The sequence below is a fragment of the Pleurodeles waltl genome, chromosome 8, assembly GCF_031143425.1.
Source record: "Pleurodeles waltl isolate 20211129_DDA chromosome 8, aPleWal1.hap1.20221129, whole genome shotgun sequence".
In the NCBI taxonomy this organism is placed as follows: Eukaryota; Metazoa; Chordata; class Amphibia; order Caudata; family Salamandridae; genus Pleurodeles; species Pleurodeles waltl.
This window is the reverse complement of record NC_090447.1, coordinates 518,448,666-518,470,639: the sequence shown is the minus strand read 5'-3', so window position 1 is coordinate 518,470,639 and position 21,974 is coordinate 518,448,666. Positions and strand designations below refer to the sequence as shown.

At 45.7% G+C, this 21,974-nt stretch overlaps 1 protein-coding gene across 9 annotated transcripts in view; it reads left to right on the top strand.

The window, feature by feature from the left end:
- Positions 1-21,974, top strand: part of CDKL5 (cyclin dependent kinase like 5) — a 1,213,679-nt gene that overhangs the window by 1,033,191 nt on the left and 158,514 nt on the right. For all 9 annotated transcript variants that reach the window (XM_069204517.1, XM_069204511.1, XM_069204514.1 and 6 more), the window contains exons 12-13: positions 6,745-6,902; positions 13,077-14,106. In XM_069204517.1, the coding sequence (XP_069060618.1) occupies positions 6,745-6,902; positions 13,077-14,106 (1,188 nt within the window). The remainder of the gene's footprint in view (positions 1-6,744; positions 6,903-13,076; positions 14,107-21,974) is intronic.

Below are 21,974 nucleotides of genomic sequence, written 5' to 3'. Positions count from 1 at the left end.
AGGCTAGCAGTGAAGACCGTCATATAACGATTGCAGCGGTGAACCGACCCAGACACAGCCACATCTGCGCCAGTACTGGCAGTGTGGTCGGACCACCGGGCCGGAGGTGAGTACCTCTGGCCCGGCGGCAGCCGTGAGACTGCCAGCAGTATCATAACCTGGCAGACCGCCAGGTTTTCTGGTTTTTGCACTGCCACAAAATCCCTGGCGGTAACGCACCCGGCAACAGGTATCTCCATTCCTGACGCCGGCACCCTCCCCCCATGTCCACACACATGCACCCCCCCACTTCCATGCAAATGCAAACAACCTCCCCCCACATCCACGCACATGCAAACACCCTCCCCCTCTTTTCAACGGCTGTGCCCGCACCCTCCCCCCCGACTTCAAAGAACATGCAAGCACCTGCCTCCCACTTCAGGGCACATGCATGCACCCTCCCCCCCAACCGCACACAACCATACACACACCTCCACTCACACATACACCCCTCTCTGCAATCATGCACACCCCACCGCATTCATTCACGCACTCCCCCCTCTCCACATTCATGCACACACACTCCCCCCTCCACATTCATGCACACACCCAGACGTTGTATCCATTCACACACCCAGACACCCCCATTCGCACACATACACATACACACATACACCCCCCCCCCCCCCCCCCCCCCACCTGTTTGATTTGAAGGAAGAAAGCACGCTTGGTGCCCGTGGAGGCGTATATGGAGCCGATGCGCATGATATGGTCATTGAGTTTAACTTTGACAAGGATGTAGCGGCCATCTTGATCGGACCAGGTCTTGAGGATGGTAAAGAATAATGACCTTCATAGAAGGATTGTGACACCACATTTTCGGGACGGGCCATAGTCCGATGGTGAGGTCCCGGGGCAGCTGCTGTGTTATTGCTCGTCCCACCCAGTCATAACACAGTTTTTCAGATTCGAGGTGGGAGAGATGGGTTTCCTGCAGTAGGGAGACATCTATGTGCTGGGATTGCAAATAGGACAGTACTTTCTTCTCTTTGATGTAATGCGTGAGCCCGTTAACATTCCAGGAGATGGCTTGCAATTCGAAGGTTGTCTTGGGTCCTGAGTTGCACGTCTGGGGAGTGGGTGGGTGGGGTGGTTCTTGGGAGGGGGTGAGTCGTGGGCAACGGCAGAGGGGGTAAACAGGGGGAGAAGGCGATTCGATACAGTAGGAAACCCTCGGTCACAATGGAGATGGTGGTGTCTGCTACCGTGGGTGACGTATGCAAAAGTAAGGAAGGTGGGAATGAGGAAGTGAAGTAAGAGAAAAGAAGAAGGGAGGGAGAGGGGAGAGAAAGTGGAGAACAGTGAGATGGCCCTGAGTCAAGTGGGAAACCTTAGAAAAGGCCGGGATGTAATGCGTGAAGCCATTAACATTCCAGGAGATGGCTTTCAGTGCAGAGGTTGTTGTGAGTCCTGAGTGGGACATCTGAGCAGTGAGTGGGGTGGTTCTTGGGAGGGGGGGATTCATGGAGTAGGAAACAATAGCAAGAGCAGAGAGGGTAAGCAGGGGTGAGAAGGCAATACAGTACATAGGAATCCCTCGGTCACAGTGGGGATGGTGGTGTCCGCTACTGTGGGTGAAGTGGGTTTAAGTAAGGAAGGTGGGAATGAGGAAGTGAAGTAAGAGAAAAAGAAGAAGGGAGGGAGAGAAAGAGGAGAACAGTGAGACAGCCCTGAGTCAAGGGGGAAACCTTAGCAAAGGCTGGGAACTATGAACCGCAGCTCTAAACTTGTGCGGCTCACAAGCTGGAGGCCCCAAGAGGGGGAGATGGGCAGAGGGACGAGGGCAGTGTAGAACCAGGTCAGCAATGGAGCTGCAGAGGGAGGAGGAGAAGGAAAAGAAGAGGGGGGGGTAGCCAGCGTCCCGGTCCGAGGGGAGGGGCTCAGAGAACTATTGGGTGTCCCAAGGTGCTTGGATTGAGAATACACAGGTGCACTATGACACGGGCAAGGGCCACTTAGTAATCCAGCTGTGTGTCGGGATGTAACGTGGCATTCAGGTGGTGCGAGGTAGTGGGCTGCTGGAGACAGTGATGGGGCACGGGGTGATTGGTACTGGTTCTCCTCATGGTGGGGGAAGGAGAAAGGGGGGGTGGGGGTGACGGAGTAGGGAAGACTGGACGGTGGCTGGGGCTGACTAGGTCAGGTTATGCTAAGGTGGATGGAAGGCAATGCAGCAACAGAGAATCATTACGTTCAGCACTGGATATCATGCAAGCATAGGATGCCTAATCATTGGGCCAACTGGCCCCATAAAAGTACAATGGCATTGATACGTAGGGCTGAGTACGGCAGCATGATCACTAGATATATAAACAGGACCTGCAGTGCCAAGCATTAGCAATCAGTGGAAACAGAACAGCAGGGATTATAAGATGTAATGGAATAACACTATCTAGGGGACAAAGGGGGGGCTAAGGGGCTACCTCCCTTGTGTGCACTGAGGTTTCTAGAGATGCCTAATCATCTGGGGGCAACAGGCCCCATAGCTACACGAAGACACCATGGCATAGGGCCGAGTATAGCGGTATGACTAGGAGCTATGGAGATGGGGCGTGAGGTGCATGACATAAACAATCAGACTTAAACTGACCAGCAAACACTGCAAACTGCAGGGGACTAGTGTTGTATAGAGTACTAGGAGCTAGCTCCTGAACATGCATCAATGTACCTAGGGCTGTTTAATCATTTGGTGGCAACAGGCCCCACAGCAATGCTAGGGTATTGTGCCAAAGAGCCTGCAATGCAGTATCATGAACGGTCAGTCTCAAATGGATTGGCAGAAGCTGCAACTTATAATGACACAACACAGTACAGGGGCTTAGGGGTAGTCCTTGTGCATGCATTAATGTACCTGAGGATGCCTGGTCATTTTGGGGGTAAACAGGCCCCACAACAGTACAAACATTTTGTGGTACAGGGCCGCATAAACAAGGCAGCATGAACTACAGTCTGTTATAGGATAACGCTGTATAGGAGACTAGGCTCTAGTTCTATGCATGCGTTAGGGCTTATGGAGACATGGTCCAACTGTATGCCAAGGTACAGGGGCAGGATTGGTAGTGATTGCTGTGGACTCCCCTAAAGGGGGGGCACAAGGGGGGGCACAAGGGGGGCTAACCATATGAACAGTACGGACAGCATTCTTGTAGGTGCAGTGGGTCTACTTATCATGCTATCAGACGGGTGTTCAGAGGTCCTAATTGCAGTGGCAGTTGCAAGGGCAGCACATCCTGGTGAGAGGCAAGCTTCAGTCTCCTGTGGGGGAGGGTTTCAGCGGGGACCTGGATTTGTCCTGGCCCTAGTCCTAAGAGAGGGCAGCTTCTGCCCGTTAAGCTGTGTATCTGTCATCCTGTGACCTGGAGGGTAGCTCCAGGACTCTGCCTCATTTCTGGTTCCTGCCAGCACCCCAGGGACTGTTGAGTGCAGAGGGAAGAGAGGATGCATCCAAGGAGATTGTCCATGAAGTGTCCTAATGCTACTGGGTCATAAAAGTCTCTGGACCGGACATCCTTTGTTATTCACATACGAACAGGTTTAAACAGGCTGAATTTAATGTCTAGTTTTCGTAGCTGCAGACAAAGGGCCAGGAATGCCTTCCTTTTGTCATTGCTCTCACTGGAGAAGTTGGAAGTGATAGATATTTTGTGGCCCTCATAGTCGTATGGACTGTGGGCAGCAGTCAGTAGTTGTCACACCTGTTTGTGTCATAGGAAGTAGGCTATTACAGGGGCGTGCTCTCCTGGATTAGTCTTTGCGTGTGGGACCCATCCAGTGTGCCTGCTGGAATTCTGGGAGGGGGGAGAGTGAGGTGGGTAAGGGCGGGAAAGGTATCCCTGAGGAAGTTCCTGATATCTATGCCCTCCGTCTGTTCTGGAAATCTGAAGAAGCGGACAATGTCTCTGTGGCTTTGATCCTCGAGGTCTGTCAGCTTGTTCCGGAGGTACAGAAGTTCTTGATCCCTGTCCGGTGCGGCATTGAGCCTGTCCTCCATGATCATGAGGTAGTGCTCCATCCTTGCCACCCTGTCCTGGAATCCAGCAATGTCAGTGCAGATGGAACGGGATTCTTCAGCAAGGCCTAAGATCTTGGTGTCCATGCCCTCCAACTGTCAGCCGACTGTTGTGATTTCCTGTAGAATGCTCTCCTTCATGATTTCCAGCCTTGGCACTGCAGGGGCGTCTGGTGGGCTTCAGGCAGGTGGTGCCTGTTGGAAAGGCATGGACTGTTGTTGTGAGAGGGCCTCGGAAAAAAGTAGTTGACGGGCAGATTTTCCTGTAGGTGTGTCTGTAAGGTGGATCTTTCGCACCGGAGGGTGTTACCGGCAAGAAGGGAGCAAGCAGGGAAGGAGGCCGGGAGGGGTGCTGCCAGGTCTATATTTTACTTCTGGGCCCTGTGGCGTGGGAATAGGTTGGAGGGCAACTGACCCGTGGAGGTCATGTGTAATGGGGGCCATGCAGTTGCCACCTCTGAGTGGGAGGTGGGCCCTCTTGTGGTTCAGAAGAGCTCGCCTTAGGATCCTCAGTGTGTCGGTTCGTCTTCCAGAGAGGAGTAGGGGAGCATGGGCTCCACCTCCCTTTTCGCGTCCTGTTTACTATGGGTGGGGTAGAGGAGTGCTGTTGGTTAACAATTTCCACTCTCAGACCCAGGGCTGAGGAGTGGCAATAAGGATTGTGCCAGTTGAGTATCTGGTGCATTGGCGCAGTGTGTGAGTGGGCTCAGGCAGGCTGCGGGCTGATCAATCAGCAGGATCCCTGGGCGTGGTGGGGAGGGAGCCCTGTGCTCAATTTGCAGGCGTGGGGTGTCTCATCCATTATTCTCCTCATGACGTAGACTGTGCTGGCTGTGAACGGGGGCCTTCTCCCATGTGGCCCGGTGTCTCGTACCGCGGGCAGGTGAGACATGGTGGGCTCCAGTGACCCCTCTGGTGATTGTTGCGAAGGTGGGGTGCTCAGGGCTCCCTGTGGCCTCTTTTAAGGGGCAGTGGTGGGTGTGGTAGAAGGCTCAGTCATGGTTGTGTTCTTCGGGCGCAAAGCACGTTCCTCTCAGTCGTATCAGGAATTTAGCTTGCGGCTTCCTTCACCGCAGTTGGCCCGAGTTCAGGGTGCCAGTTGTTGAGCTTGCAGCGGGTGCTGCAGTGCCGCAGCAGGCCGTAACTGGTGGTCAGAGCACCGTTGCTGTCTCAGGGGATGTGGGAGGGGTGATTAGGGTGCCCCCATAGCTCCTTGGGTTCTGCCGTCGCTCCCGCTGCCTAGCGGCACGCGGAGCTCCTTCAGCAGGTGACCATCATCGTTCGTGGCCAGACCATGCCCCCTGGCCATATCCATTTCAACATAGGTCATGTTAATTTCAATATATGCAATATTCATTTTGATGTGTATCATATTAATTTCAAAGTGTAACATATCCATTTTTACAAGCTTCATTTTAATATCACCATTGATCATATTCATTTTAAGGCATGTTGAATTAATTTCAGTGGTGCTTATATTCATTTCAATGCACGTCATAAGCATCTTAGCATGTGTCATATTCCTTTCAATGGATGTCTCATTCATATTAACACCTACTTTTAACATGAGTCATATCCATTGCAAAATGTATCACAGTCATGACAGTATGTATCATATTACTTTCAAAGCAAGCAAAATTCATTTTGATAAATGTCATGTTTGTTCTAAAGTTACTCATATTCATTTTAAAACTTGTCAAATTAATTTCAATGAAGCTCATATTCATTTAAATTCATGTCATAATCGTTTTAATATGTGCTATATTAATTTCAGTCAATAATATATTTCAATGGATGTCATATTCATATTAACACCTGTTATATTATTTTTAAGATGCAAGTTATCCATTTTAACGTAGATCTTAGTCATTTAATATGTACCATATTCATTTTGACAAATGTCATGAGAATTTAAGCTTTGGTCATGCTCATTTGAAGGCATTTCAATTCAATGGGACATATTAATCTCAACAAAACCATATTCATTTTAAATGATCTATTCAATTCTGTATATCTCATATTCATTGCAATCTGTGTAATATTGATTTCAATGCAATTCATATTCATTGCAACGTGCAGTGTCATTTCAATATGTTATATTATTTTCAATTTGCATTATATTCTTTTAGGAATATAATATGTTCATTTCAGTATCTTATATTCATTTTAATCTGTCATATTAATTTCAATGTATGTTACATAACTCTTGGCATATGTCAGTCATTTCAAGCACTGTCCCATTGTTTTTGATGAATATTGTATTTGTTTCAGTGATTGCTATATCGTTTACAGTGAGGACCATCTTTATTTAATTATGATTGGCATATATTTCAGTATATCTCTTTTAAATGCTCAGTGTGTTATCACTAAGTAGCATATTTACAGGTTTCAGATTTGTTTTGGTTTCAGTCAGATTCACTTTGGCAGGTATCATGTTTATTTTGACACAGTTTACATGCATTCTGGTGTGTGTCATATTCATTTTGTAGCACGCTGTGCATTTCAGAAGGTGTCCTATAAGGGGAGCTGTAATTTTGACATAAACGGCTTCCCATACATCTGGTCTTTTGGCAGTCCAATAAAGTCGCCCTGCAGAAAGAAAGTAAGCTTTTTAGAAACGTTGCAGTTTATATAGAAACATGTTTTTTTTTCAAAATAGTTCAAATATTACAGGCCAGTGTACTCTTGTCTTCTAGAATTTACTGAAGCTGAATCCGTCTGATCGGTTCCTGACAGAACAAAGTTTGAACCATCCTGCCTTTCAGACTCAAAGACTTTTAGATCGTTGTGGTAGTTCACCATCCAGGTCATCCAAGCGGAAGCCCCACCATGGAGAGGGCAATTCTTCCAACAGGTCGGTGTGTTTGTATTTACCCGTCATACAATTTTTCTGCTATTAATACTCAGGAGGACCTTTCAGTATTTTATTTCAAAACAAGAGCAATTTTAAACTGAGGAACGTTTTGCAGAATTCCTCTTTTGCAACCACAGTGTACGACTTGGTGTCAACAAAGTTCGGGACATCATCTGCTAATTTGCCTGTCTGACTTGGCCATCAGATTAATTTTTTATTGCACACTGCTAATGCGTTGTCTAATCTTAGTTTTTTATACGTCTATTATTGTTTTCGTCAACCTGCTCAATTACAGATTGTGCATGTGGAATGGTGCAGAAGTAGTATACGCCTGTACAAATTGTGATACAGATGCCCAAACCGTCATACAGATGCACAAATCGACCTGCACAATCGCATCTGTCCTCATGCATAATTTATGATTGAGGCAAGGCTAGCAGTTTGGCAGCCACTAATTTGTTTACGTCTCCCAGTCATAGAGTGAGGCACCCCTATCTGCAGCTGCCACAGACCCCTTTCCCCAAGTGAATCTATAATGATATTCATTTGGCATGCAAAACAGCAACTGTTATGTATGTGCAAAAGACTATATTTGATATTGTTAGGGTGTCTGTCCTCATCGCATGCTCCCTGTCAGTATCTGCTTCCAAATGCCCTGTGCATAGTGAGTAATAATTTTGACATTTCGAAGTACTAGGGTGTTTCTCAGTTTACAAGCAGAGATATTTACCTTTGAAGTTCAGCAGTGAGCCGTGCAATGGATTGCCCAACACCCATCTGGTGGCAACGCACAACGTAATCAAAGGCAGTGCTATGTAAGAGCAGCTACTCTTGGCAGAATGACAGAAACACTCATAAAAAGTTGCACGTTTGTGTTACTCAAACATTTGGCGTCCTCAAAGATATTTCACCTCTGAATATGGGGTACAATTTAAAAGCTCTTAGCTAGTGTGAAGAAAAGTTTTAAAATCTATGAAGAACACAGTAGCGCGGATTATGCTTTTTTTCACATGTATTCCAACACCAGCCATAAACATTACATCTCAAGATACGTTTCCCATGCACTCTATGGAAAATACTGTACTTTCAAACAATCAATCATGTAATAACATGTAGTTCAAAGTCCATGACAAAATCGCAAATGCTCTCCTTTGACAGTGTCTGCCTTTCCTGCAGTAATTTCTCTTCTCGTTCTCGTTTCTGTTCAGATCCCAAGCAACCATATAATTACAGAACTTTAGAACGTTATGCTCCTATTTGTGGAAGTCATCACCCATAAGATTAATCAACATATATAACTTCCTTCCTTACATCGTCTTTATTACTAAGTCAAGTTCTAGTTCATATATCTTACTCATGCTTAACATCTTTCTGGTTGGGCATTACATTCTAAATTTCTCCAGAATTTGGCAAGATGGGATAGTCTTTATATCCATATCCTCAATAGAATTGAAAACGTTCCTTCATTATAGGTAGGAATTGTTACGGTTTATGTCAGGACCAGCAGGAAGGATTATGCTAGTCTAAATCTTACCTGTCGCCAGAAAGGCTTTATTGCTCACAGTAGAACCTCTTGAAAGTTGAATCAGGCACGTTCACATCATTTTGCAGACGTGATTCAAAAGAGGACACTTGGGAAGCCATGGCACCTCTGACTGAGTGAGCCCTGAATATGTAGACATCTATAGCAGCTTCCTGTGTTACCAATCTCACCCATCTAGTTATCACTGCTGGGGACACTGCAGAAAAGGATTTCCTGATTTACATGAACAAATGATTGACCTGTTGGGGAAAAAAAAATCAGTCATACTTTAATATAATTTCACACACTATATATAAACTTTGGGCAATCACTTAAGGCTGGATAGGAGATAACCTTGGTAATCGTCTTCATTCTTCTATTGATCATGAAGGTGACATCTCCCAGTGTAAACATGCAGATTGACATGCCAGGTGTCCTGATATCTGAAACTCTCCTACAAGATGTTAGACATAGCACTATGGCCAATTGCTCTTTCCTGGCAAGGAATTCATTTTTATTTCAAGAAAGGAGCAAATTCAGTGCTGTGTTCACATCGCATAGCCCATAGTAGCTGGACTTACTTGCCAATGGGTTTTCTGTGACCAGGACACCATCTACAGGGGTATGACCTGCTGAAATTGCAGAACATAAAGGTTATACTGATCTGAATGCCTGCCTTTTTCCCCTGCAAAGAAAGGATACTTAAGACATGGACGGGGCCAGAGCCCAAATGGCCCAGGTCTCGTTCCACACACCAACTGGTCCATGTCCTCCAAACTGACTTACCTTTTGACAGTACTGTCTGCCAGGTCGTTTGATGAGACTAGCAGCATGGCTAGAAAGTCCTGGGATCTCCCAGCATTCAGTGTAATCCTTCCGGCCAATTAAAGGGGAGTTGTTTCTTCCACCAGACAGTGGCACAACCCTTCTAGGTTTGTGAGAAGACAAGTTTGTGGAAGACAGACTGGAGAATCCAAAGAAAGTTCTATCAGAACTATATATTATACCTAGGATCTGCAGATTGGAGTTATCAGAATCACACTTGCTGTCTGTCTTCTGAGTCCTGTCCGCTGCTCTGCTGTTTCCAGGTGAAGGGTCTCGATGTCTGATGTTCCGGCCCTAATGCAAATAGGTCTGTGGAGCAGAGACCCTATATCTTTAAAATGGTTCAGAAAACATCCTGTTTCAGTTTCCATGTGCTGGGGTACTATAGATACCTGGAATGCTAGCCTGCTACAGTGTTTCCTCTCCACAGTAGACATTTCACTGTTACTGCTACTTGATTCTTAGTCAGAATTGTCCATTTCTGTTAACCTGCTTCATATTGTTCCCCCTAGACTTGTTATATAACGGACAAGATATTGCTTTTCATTAGGAGGTCACAGCACTTCGCTTTGTCATTAGACCAGAACTGACAGCGAAGGACCCTACCGGAAGCTCTAGAAGTTGATATGTGACCCCTATTCTTATGACCACTTCACTCTGATAGATAAATCTTCGCACCTGGCTTCCCAGCCTAATCCACTGGCATGGATTTGATCACTAGCATCAGCACTAATCTAAAGATGACTCTTCCATTCTGCGCCTCCATTTGGTTGAGTCACCAATGTATCTCCTCACTGGCTTCATTAGAAAAGGGGATATATTCTGCGTATGCCAACCCCTTCCTGTGATCTACTGCCTTCGGACCTTGAAAGGCCAGTAGCGCAGAGGACTAGAAAAGATGGCTTATATGCAAGATGCTAGTAAGCCAGCCAACCTGGTGATTTGGTGGTGCAAGATCTTGGTCTTCATTAGTGCCCTCCTTGGTTCTTGACTTATCTGGGATATCTTCCTTGCATGTAGTTTCAGCACCTCCTGTTCGGAATCTTTTGTGAACCCATAAATGGAATCATGTGACATGGAGTAAGGCCTGAGTTGGATTTGTTGATGACATGTTCTAGTTCCTGTATCAGCAAGATTGCTTGGGATTCAGAGGTCCCCCGGGAGGTAACCTTAAGCTTTCCTTCAGCTGAGGGGTTCAGAGTAGCGAGCTGCCAGGGGGAGAAGTTGCTTCCCAAGAGGCACTAGGGCGTTGCTCACTGCTCTATTTATTAAGGTATTTACTGCCTCAGAAAGCCTTTGATCTCATGGAATGGCGTCTTCAATGTTCTCCTCTAAGGGACATGTTATCACTGCTTCTTTGCAGGTTGAGAAGAATATGATATCCCTAAAGGACTGTGGCAAAATAACCATCATGCTATTAAGGAGATATGTACAGTCTGTCAAATTTTAATTACTAAAGCTGCAGAGTGATCCGCGATTTTCAAAAATTCCTTGTCACTGGCTGCGTGCTATATCCATAGTGTGGGGCTGACAGGATCAGCAAGAGTTTGTCGGGGGTGCACTCTTTCGCGACACTGCCTGATGGAAGGACCCCAGCACACCTCAGACAGCGGGATGCACTGCAACGGGTCACCTAAATCAGGGCACCTGCAACTACCTGGAAATGAAGTAGGTTCAGTGCAATTAAATATCCCACTGGCAAAAAACAGCACAATGCTCTCTCTGTGTAGAAAAGTACAATATTAAAATTATATGTGAAGGACAAAAACAACTGTTATGTGCTGCTGGAGCAGTACACAACAAGGGCAATTAGGATGTTTTCCTGGATTTTGAAAGTTATGTTATGACGTGATTGGTTGTTTGGAACTGCCGCTTTTTCCTCTAGGGTTAATGAGAATTGTAGTTAGAGTTGTATTCTGTTTTAGGGCTACTTTAAAACAAATAAGACGGAAGAAAGCATATTCCTTGCGGCCAAACCTGCCATAGAAGTGAAATCTATTGCTTTTTCTCTCCAAAGGCCTTTAAAGCTACTATCCCAATTGGAAGGCAGTGAGCACTAAAGTAGCAAGCGCATTGCTGTTTTACTCTTTATGAAAGGCTGGCCAATGACAGCAAGCACAGCACTTGGGTTGTTGTCCTGGCCCTCAATTCTTCTTGCAGTTCCTCCTTTTAAACCTGGGTCTTGGTGTAGAAAAATGCCTGCAAGGCTCTTGTGTGCAGTTGGAGTGGTGCTGGACTCCTTTCTGCGTGCCCCAGAAACCCAACCTAAAATGGTGCCTGCATCATCATCAAGCTGGTGCAGGGCATTTGCACTAACATCCTGTGTTTTGTGTTTTTTATTGCAGTCATTGCCTCTTTCCAGCCTGCTGCACAGTCATTTGCAAGATGGACCTATGGTTTGTTCTTTTGCGAGAGAGAAAAGAGACACAATTTACAAAATCCACCAAACCCCACTAAATGCTCAGTGGTATCATGTTCTTGTCTCAACTTACGTGGTGGTACTAGTTTTTCAGCTGTTGGCATCAATGGATTGTTGAAGGGACACTACCAGCTTTGTCCTCCTATAGTTTTCTTAATGGGAAATGGGATGGCAGGTGTCAGACACAATATAAAGACAGCCAATACGTTTATTAGTGGGTGTGAGCCAAGGTATAAACCTAAAGTCTTGGCGTACCTCCACCATCCTTTGAGAGGGTGGTTTATTATTTTTCCCTATCCCCTTCTGAATTGTTCTCAATCATTAGTACCTTTTACAGTTTGATTGAATATTCAGAGATAGAAATAAATGTCTGTGGCCTTCTAATCTCATGCAAGTGTATATATATGGTCGTTCTAATGATGGCGAGTGCAACTAAAATGCCAGTTCAATCTTATCAGTGCAGGTCCCTGGATAGAAAAGGCACCCGCAGAGTGGCGACTTACCCTTTTCTATCACTATGCAGTCAAGCATCTATGAGAAGCAAAATGCAGTCCACAGTTTTGAATCAGGCATTAAGCCACCGGACAATGATGTTCCTTGAATCTGTTACCCTTTGTGTCATTTCAGGTTGCTTTATCTTCCACCTGAGCTCCCCAGTACCTGCCCTTGCCTGCAGAGCATCTCACTTACTGTTGTGCATGTCATTGCTCTAATGCCCACTGTTTGCCCACGAGGTAGTTTGTATTTGAAGCAGAGTTACCATAGATCTGGATATGCAGATACAGAAGATACTGACATGCAACCATAACAATTCTAAAAACAGAAACCATGCTGCACATAGATGTCAAGGTCTTCCCTATTGCACATATCCGATGACAACAGTTAAGCTCGATGATTACAGCAGTTGAACTTGGATACAGTTATACCAAGTGTAGAAACTCTGCTCAGCAGCACGTACCTATCCAGTGGTACCTGTTTTTTATGATGTAGGTCGTGTAACAAGAATCTTTCTGTCAACTCTTGTCAGTATGACTCAAGTTGACCAAATGCAAATACATCATTGTGATCACCTTTATGATCAGTACCTGTGCTTTCATATTGCATATGATATTTGGTCAAACATCCAGTAGCCGGGCCTGCCCGCTAAAGGACCTTTCTCTCATGTAATAAGCAAAACAGCTCAAAAGTAATTTAAAATAACCCGAAAAATTAAAGTAACATGCATTTTTTCCATTTAGGGTAGTGTTTCTCTAATCTGCGTTGCAATAAATAGTCTTAAGAAATATGTAAATGTTTATAGCCCTTGCACTGTATACTGTAAGTAATTATTGGTCATATTCAAATTGGGGTAATATATATTGAAAAAGGATATTGTATTTAACGTGTATATGGTGTGTTTATTATATAGGAACCAGACCAGCAAGAGCACTGCCAATCAGCCTCATCATAGATCAAACAGCAAGGATGCTCAGAGTTTAAGTGTCGGGCATCCAAGAGGGGAGGAGTCTGCTCCTCCCAGCGAGACCTTCATAAATGGAAACCACCCCGTCACCTCCACGCACAGTCCAACTGTGCATACAAAGAAGCAGAGCAACCAAAGTGGATCTGGCAGCAAGGACCAGTCAAATAATTTGCCACATCTTCTCAGTCCCAAGGAAGGAAAGACGAAAGCAGAGTTTGATTTTAATGTAGAACAAAAAGCGCCTGATGTTCCAGGGACAAAGTATTTGAAATCAAACTCGCGCTCTCAGCAGAACAGGCACTCTTTTATGGAAACATCGCACGGCAAGACTGGGAGTTTGCAACCTCATGAGAAGCACAGTCGCCACGGCTATATTGACACAATACCCCAGTCTTCTAAGAAGCATTCTCATAACAGGGCATTGTCAAAAAATCCTGGTGTTCTAACTGACTCTAAGTCTGTGGGCAACCTAAGTGAGTCTAGGGGTCAGATTCTAGAGCCTAACAGCAGATATTTTCCATCCAGTTGCCAGGATTTGAACTCTCCTACGAGTCCAACGCCACCCAGGCACAATGAAAATAGAACTATGCTAAGTCCTTCTGGGAGGAACAACCGGATGGAAGGAACTCTTGATGCTCGAAGGCCACAGGCGAGGCACTCGAGAACAATGGAGGAGCTGAAAGTGCCTGATCAGATGGAAGGAAGCCATTCCCATTCGCTGTCTGCACCACATGAGTCCTTGTCCTATGGTCTTGGTTATACCAGTCCCTTCTCCTCTCAGCAACGCCCTCACAGGCATTCCATGTACGTGTCCCGAGACAGAGTGAGGGTGAAGGGTACAGAGAGTAATTTGACTGTAGGGCAAGGGATGGCTTCTAGAGCAAACAGCCTACAGTTATTATCCCCACAAGTACAACATCGCACACTGACCAGGTCTGTTGGATCATCAAGAGAAGACTGCACTGAAGACAGCAGGGTTAGTGGCAGTTTTATATTACATAATAATGCATGTTTGTATTTAACTGTGAGTTAGATTGCACAAGTGCAAGTGGAAAGGTTTGAGTAAAGCATCTGAAAGGTCCATGTACAATTTTGTGTACTTATGAAGGTATTCCAAAGTTTTATTTTTATCCACATTCCACCTCTACTCTCATTCTTTCCATCTATAGTCTTTCCGGCTTTGTGTATTACTTTTTGTGTCCAGGATAGGATACATTCATGCTAACAATGCTCTCTACTTGAAACAGTGTACTAACCTTATTGTTTAGGAAAGTCCTTATAAAACTGGTCATTGAGATATGATTTTCTAAAACTTCTGTTGCTTTCTTTTAGTCAGTCTCATCGCATTCTTTTTACATCGGGGTGGGCAAAACTGACCTGAAGTGCTCAAATATGTCATTGAAGGATGTGATTTGTATGTAGTCTTAATAAAGTATCACGTTTCATTTATTCATTAGCTGTTTCATAAAGCTCAATCACCCAGGCCACTTCAGAGAGCTAAATATAAAAAAATACATATAACAGTGAGAAGTTCAGCGTATATCAGTCTTTTAGTCTAGCAAGATTTAAAGAGAGAACCGAGGTTGGGATTCTTCTACCACTTCCATGTGAACATTGTGATTAGTTGAAGTCTTGTTTGAGGTCTCTGGTGTTCAAGTGTTGCAAAAATTGAAAGTAATCTGTTTCCATTCGAAGTCGAGGGCTAAGAATGTTCCATAGTTTTGAGTCATGGGACCCCAGTAATCTTCATTCATATTGAAGCTTTTTGAAGGGGTGGTGTTTAATCATGTATATCTGGGAAAAGTGCAAACTTATGGCTGGAGTGTAGTTGGTTGTCACTGTTTGAAAGGCATTTCCCATAATATACTTTGCACAGTATGCATAGAGGTTTGAATGTGATCCTGAACTCAATAGGGAGTCACTGGAGGACTTTTAAGGGCTGGTGTGATGTTATCCCATTTCCAAAGGTTCAAGCGTATGCTGGCTGCCTGATTCTGTACCGTTTGCTATCTAGTGATGAGATTTTTAGGAAAGCCAGTAGAGATTACCTTGCAGTTGTTTAGTTGCGCCATCCCCAAGGCACATGCATACTCAATTCAGTAATCAGTTTGGATAATTTGGAAAACTTTCCAGAGGAGAGAGTTGTGAAATGTGGTTCATTTTAGACTTGAATTGCTTTCTGGTGTGAAATGTAGATATTAATTTAAAATAATCTCTACATTTCTGGCCTGTTATGATGAGACATGGTTTACACAGTTAAGAAGGCCAAAAGAAATAAAACTTCTGTTCGTCAAGAAGTGGACTTGTCTAGGCCATCTGCATTTCTGTAATCTTTTCCATGCTGTTCTCAAGATGAACTACTATCTCAGTATTATCTACTTATATCTTAAATTTTACCTTATGATAGTCAAATTCTTGAGTCAAAGGAATAATGTAGATGTTAGAGTAGTGGAAGTGGGGGTGGGAGGGTAGCACTGTGGACGTTTGCATTGTACTTTGGGAGGGGGGTGAAACGGAGGATCACACCTCTAGCCAGCGGGATGGTGTGGTCATCCTTGTCATAGGCATTTGCATGGTCAATCAGGATCGTGGGTTAATGGTGACAAGGAAGACTTCCCTAATGTTTGGCAGTATGATTCCATGCCTGAGAATGTCTGAAGCCAGGCTGTTGTTTGTTCTGGATGGAATCTGCTCCGTTTACTGATGCATTTGTCTGGTGACTTCACTTTCCAAGATTTTGTTTGGTTCTGCGAGACTGGAGACATGGCAGTAAGTGGACAGTACATGACCACTTGCACTTGTTTTTTTTTTCCAAGCAGTTCTTTATTGAAGTTTAAATAGAAATGCAAACTCCACCATCCGTACAATAGTATTGTATAATAAACAGTACCGTAGAGTATATCCACTAAGTGGTTTTATTTGATTTGGCGTTATGCAGATACAATTTAGCTTCACGCAGTACCGATCCAGTACAGTCTGTACAGTATACAACTGCATAACTAGTCCACAGAGCGAAAGCATCAGTGAATGCCTCTCTCTTCGTCCCAGGCCCAGGAGAGAGCACAATAGAAGAGAAATGTCATGAAGACTCTAGGAGGTTCCTTGTGTATATCGGATGGAGCTGTAATGTGATATAACCAACCCTGTTAAACAAATCTAACTCTGTCTGTGTGTGTGGGGTGCCCAGTGGGAAAATGCAGCATAAACTTGGATCAGAATGGGGAGGGTAATTGGGGGACAGAAAGAGTCGGGACAATGAGTACCTCCCTGTTGAATCCAGGGTAGAGAAAATGCGAGGATTCCTGGAAATGGGATAGCCAAGCGGGAGCCCCAGTGGCAACCGCACAGACAAGGGCTCACTCATGGTGCACTTAGTACAGTGCAACGGGCTAGATAGTAACAAGTCCAACCCTCCCTGCAGGGCCAACAGATAGGTGTGAGCAACCAATCAGCTCTCAGGGAGGTCTCTCGTCCTCCTTAGTTTGTACTTTATCTATGTAAGCATCCAGCTGGGGCTTCACCCCGTTGCATTGACAGCATTCTCCATGCAACCGTTTTGGCAGTCACCCACTTAAAAAGGCCCCTGAGTCAGAGTGCCAGTAGTGGTGTGGTAGCGGACTTCCAGGCCATGGCTATATGGTGCTTCAGTAGCGCGAACGCCAGGTGTTAGACCTGCCATCCTTAGGGTGCTATTACCCCAGACTTTTTGTCTTTACCTCCTGTTTTGTTGCTATATCTTTTTATTGGCCTTAGGACTCTGAGCCCTTTACCACTCCTGACCAATGCTAATATGCATATGCTTCTCCTCTAAAACTTGGTAATATTGGTGTTGCCTAAGTCATGCCTAAGGTAGGCCCTAGGTAGCCCATAGCCCATAGGGGGAGGGTGTCATGTAAACAAAAGGCAGGACATATACTTTTCAAGTCTCATGTCCTAGTAATGAAAAACTCCCCAAGCCGTTTTTCATTACTGTGAGGCCCGCATTGGAAATTCCTTACAATACCTTTAAGCTATAATTTCTTATCTGAGAGGAGTAGCTGCATCATGTTTAGTACCATTTGGAATGGTAATAATGAATCCTCTTGACAAGTAAAGTCAGATTTATTATTACTATTTTAGAAATGCCACTTTTAGAAAGTAGGCAAAAGTGGCATTCCTCTGTACTCACTGCCTTGTGTGCCCACAGCCTATTTCCAGTACATGTCTGGCTTGGGCTAGGTGGCAACACAACTTGTGTAATCCCTTTAGACACCCGCAACATAGCATACTCAACTGCATCTACATGCATCAGCATACAGATGGGTCTTCCTGGAGAGGAAGTTGAGAAGGGCTCACACCTACACCTCATAGGGTAGTGTCTAGAGTACACACAAAGGGATTGATTACCTCCCACTGATAGTCTGGAGCAGAGGCTGACCTGAAAGGGGGACTTGTGCACTTCACAAGAACTCCTTATAGACACCCCCACATCAAAGGCACTTTCTAGTATAACTACTGGGTCCCTGCCCCCCTAAAATGAGTAGACTTCTAGACTCAGGAAATGCGCTGGGGTAAAGACTGCTGTGTGCCAGGATTGCCACTCTGCCAGAATTGACTGCTGTCAGGAACTGCTGTCCTGCTTTGCTGTATCATCCTGCTGATCTGTGCCCCGTACGCCAAGACTCGTCCTCCAACTCCAGAGTGACTCCAAGCGGCCATGCTTTCTTTCACCGCTTGTGTTCGAGCTCAACATGAGCAACTTTTTCCCAGTATCACTGCTCGCATCTGTGACCTGACTAGAGGGACCCAGCTTTACTTTGCCACTCACCTGCAACTTCAACCCGAGCGGCATGTGCCCAGCTTCGCCTCTCGCATCTGTGACCTGCCTTGAGCAGCCCAGCTTTCCTTTGCCCCTTATCTTCAATTTCAACATGTGCGGCTTTTGCCTAACTTCGCTGCTTGCATTTGTAACCTGCTTTCCCTGACTCTCGCCTTCAACTACAACTCAAGCAGCTCTGCCCAGCATAGCCGTACCCCACTCCCCGAGAGGAGCACAATCAAGGACATTGCACACCCATTCGAGGAGTCCCTGGCACCACCCCTTTGAACTATTACCTTCTGCGTATTCATCTTACTACTTGTGAGTCCACAAAGCCAGTGCTTCGCTATTTGTGAATTGGATATAAACTTAAAAATAACCATAAACAAGCTTTATTTTTCTACATCTGTGTGAAGTCTTTTCCTGTAGTGTATCTCTTGTAATTATTGTGTGTGTGTTGCACAAGTACTTTACACATTGCCTTCTAAGTTAGGCCTGCCTGCTCTGTGTAAAGCTGTAGGAAAGTCATTTATTTGACTTGGTGACCCCCCTCCACTTTATGCCTGCTTTCTGGTGCAATTTCGACTGAAAGTGCACTGGGTCCCTGCTAAACATGTCCCCAGTGCCAGATCCCTTCACCAAAACTGCACAGTCGTTTTTCCCATTTGGCAAATACTAGTAAATAGTACCCCTGGTACCTGGGGAACGGGGTACTAAAGGAAGGCCTCTGAAGGCCGCAGCATGAATTGTGCCACCCTCAGGGACCCACTCACTAAGTGCACACAGTGCTGCTTTTGCAGACTGTATGTTTTGGTGAGGACTAAAATGAAAACACAACATGGTACACAGCATGTGTGCCCTACCCCCATGCACTGCAGGCAATATATGTAAGTTACCCCACTTACCTTCCAGCCCTAAAGGCAGAGTGCATTATATTACATGCGAGGGCATACCTGCATGAGCAGATATGCCCCTGCTATGTCTTTGTCGATTCTCAGACATAGTAAGTGAACAGTGAAGCCATTTTAAGTACAAGTGCTGGACACTGGTCATTACAAGTTCCCCAGCTACATGATGGCTTCATTGACAATAGGGATGTTTGGTATCAAACTTCTCGTATTAATAAACCCTCAATTAATCCAGTGATGGATTTATCAATACATGTACTCAGAAGGGCACCCTGGAAACTTACCAACTCCTCGCATGGGCACTGACTGGTCAAAACCAGTGCAGCCTCCTTAGACAGAGTTCTGGCACCCTGAGGTGAGAGCCAAGTCGCCCAGCAGAGAAGACTGAAGACAACAACTGACTTGGCCCCAGCCTGTCTGCAGCCTTCAAAGAACCTGCACCCAGAAGACGACTGTCCTGCAGCCCAATGACCTCCAAGGTCTTGGGAGAGCTGCCTGCCTTCGAGAAAGACCAAGACCTCCTGTGGACAGGGGACCTGTCCAGAAAAAAACATTTCTAAAGAAGAAGTCCAGTCCAGTGAAGGTTCCCGAGTGCTTCTGACCAAGAGTCCACTGTGGGCTGACCCCTGCCAGACCCCATAACGACCCCTGCAGCCTAAATTCGAGGTCTGACCCTGACCGCAACCTGCCTGGTAAGCTGTTTCCCATGCCAAAAGACCGCCCCCTGCTTTCGGAGCCCTGAGCCTTGGGGAGCTGGACCCTGGGTGTCCCTATGACCCCTGGCATCTCAACTTACCTGGGCAGCTGTGGGTTGACCTCTTTTGGCATCCTTGCCAGAGCCTGCAGCCCGTTTCTGAAAGTGATCTCCTCCACTGAATAACATTGGGCGTCCAACGCTGTGTTGGCACTGTGCACCCGGCTACCCTTGTTTTGCTGAGGGTGTAAATTTGGTGCTGCCTTGTGGCCCCCCCCTTCTACTTACCTCAACTCCAGGAGCTCGACCCTTGACCCCCCTTTACTCACCTGTAAGCAGCGCTTCCGAGGATACCCCGTGTCTCCATTGGATAGCATAGGGCGCCTGACGCAGTGTTGGCACTCTGCACCCAGCCGCCCATGTGCCACAGACAGTGTATGTTTAGTGCTGCCTTGTGCCCACTCCACACACCCCTGTTCTCCCCCACCCCCCAGTGCTTGCCTCAACGCCCAGAGACCAACCTCTGACAATGCTTGTACTTACCTGGGAGCAGTGAGTCTTCATCTCCCCCAGTCTACCTTGGTTAACATTGGGCACCGACTCCGACTTTGACCTCTGCACCCTGCTTCCCCCGTTCTGCTGGAGCTGCACTTTTGGTACCAACCTTAACCTTGCCCGGTGCTAGTCTAAAACCTGAAGACTGGGATTGTAAGTTGTATACTTACCTATGAAACTGCATCCTTGTTTTCCTCCCATAGGTTAACATTGATGACTCTGAAAATTGCTCTGTTGATTTTTGAAATAGCAAGGTTTTTCTAATTTAAAAATTGCTTACCTCATAAGGAAGTTCATTGATTCAAAACTTATATAAAAGCAACTGTTATTTTTCTAAGTTGGTTTTGAATTTATTCTTTGAGTATGTGTCTCATTTATTGCCTATTTGAGAACAAGAAATGCTTAACACGACTCCTTGATAAGCCTAACTGCTCGCCCACACTACCACAAATAGAGCACTAGACCTATCTATTTCTGCCTCTGCAAACCGTAGGGGATCTATTGGACTATCTGCGCAGTGTACTTCATTTTAGTGCACTATTCAGAGAGCCAGCCTCCTACACAAACCACCATAGGGATGGGCACAGGATAATTTATGATGTGTCATCGACTTGCCCTGACTAGAATTGTGGTCTCTACTTGCACAGGGTGCATACCTCTGCCAAATAGAGACCCAATTTCTAACATTGGTAATCAGGGGTGAGGATTGGGCTTGTGTTTGTGCAATACCACATAGTGATTTAGTGTACACTACAACTCCACATTTAAACCTATTCTCCTATTTTTGCCTGACCTGTGCCAATTGGCATTTTACTTTTTTGATTTTTTTCAATTCCCCCTAACTGACCTGTTTGATTTTTTTCTGCTAAATAATGTCTCCCTTTGGCGAAGCGGTAGCTGCACCTGCAGTAGTTGACTTTGAGCTGGCCAGGTTGGAATCTTACACAGTGCAGCAGCTAAAGGATTTCTGCAAGGACTTTCAAGTGTCTCAAGGGTTTTCACCAGGAAAGTGGAACTATATAAGGCTTTGAGGGCCTGGCCAAAAACCCAGGTTGTAGGGCAAGATATCCCAGGGGAGGAACAAGAAATTCTTGAGGAGGAGGGGGTGACCTTATCCTGGATTCCCATGAGGAAGTTGAACCACCTGTGGAAAGGACTAACAGTCTGCCAAAAGCAAGAGTGGTTTTCAGACCATGGAACAATGTCTCTTCCGGGATCCTGTCACCAGAGGAGTTGGCGGACAGGAGGGAGGAGAGAAAACTCAGGTTGGAACTTGCCAAATTGGAGCAGGCCCGAGAGGAGACAATATTGGCTCTTGAGGAGAAGAAATTGGCCCATGAGCTCAGTTTGGGAGAGCTGGACATAAGAGCCCTGGAAGTGGGATTCAGCAATGGAAATGGTGGCAGCATACCTGCAGTGTCTTCAAGTGAGTCCAAAATCAACATCCCAAAAGATGTGATGCCCAGTTTCATTGTGGAGGATGACGTGGAAAAGTGGCTAGCAGCCTATGAAGTAGCTTTAAGAGTGCACAGAGTCCCAGAGAAGTTCTGGGGAGGTAGTCTTTAGTGGTACATGCCCCCCAGTGGGGAGGAACACCCTTCTTACTTTAGAGGTGGGAGACTAGACCAACTACCCTGCTATGAAAGCCATCTTAGTCAAGAAATTTGGTCTGTGTGAAGTATTTTCCTGTGGTGTATCTTTTGTGATTATTGTGTGTGTTGCGTAAGTACTTTACACATTGCCTTCTAAGTTAGGCCTGCCTGCTCCGTGTCAAGCTACCAGAGGATAAGCACAGGCTAATTTATGATGTGTCATTGAGTTTGCCTGACTAGGATTGGGGTCCATTCTTGGATAGTTTGCATACTTCTGTCAACTAGAGACCCAATTTC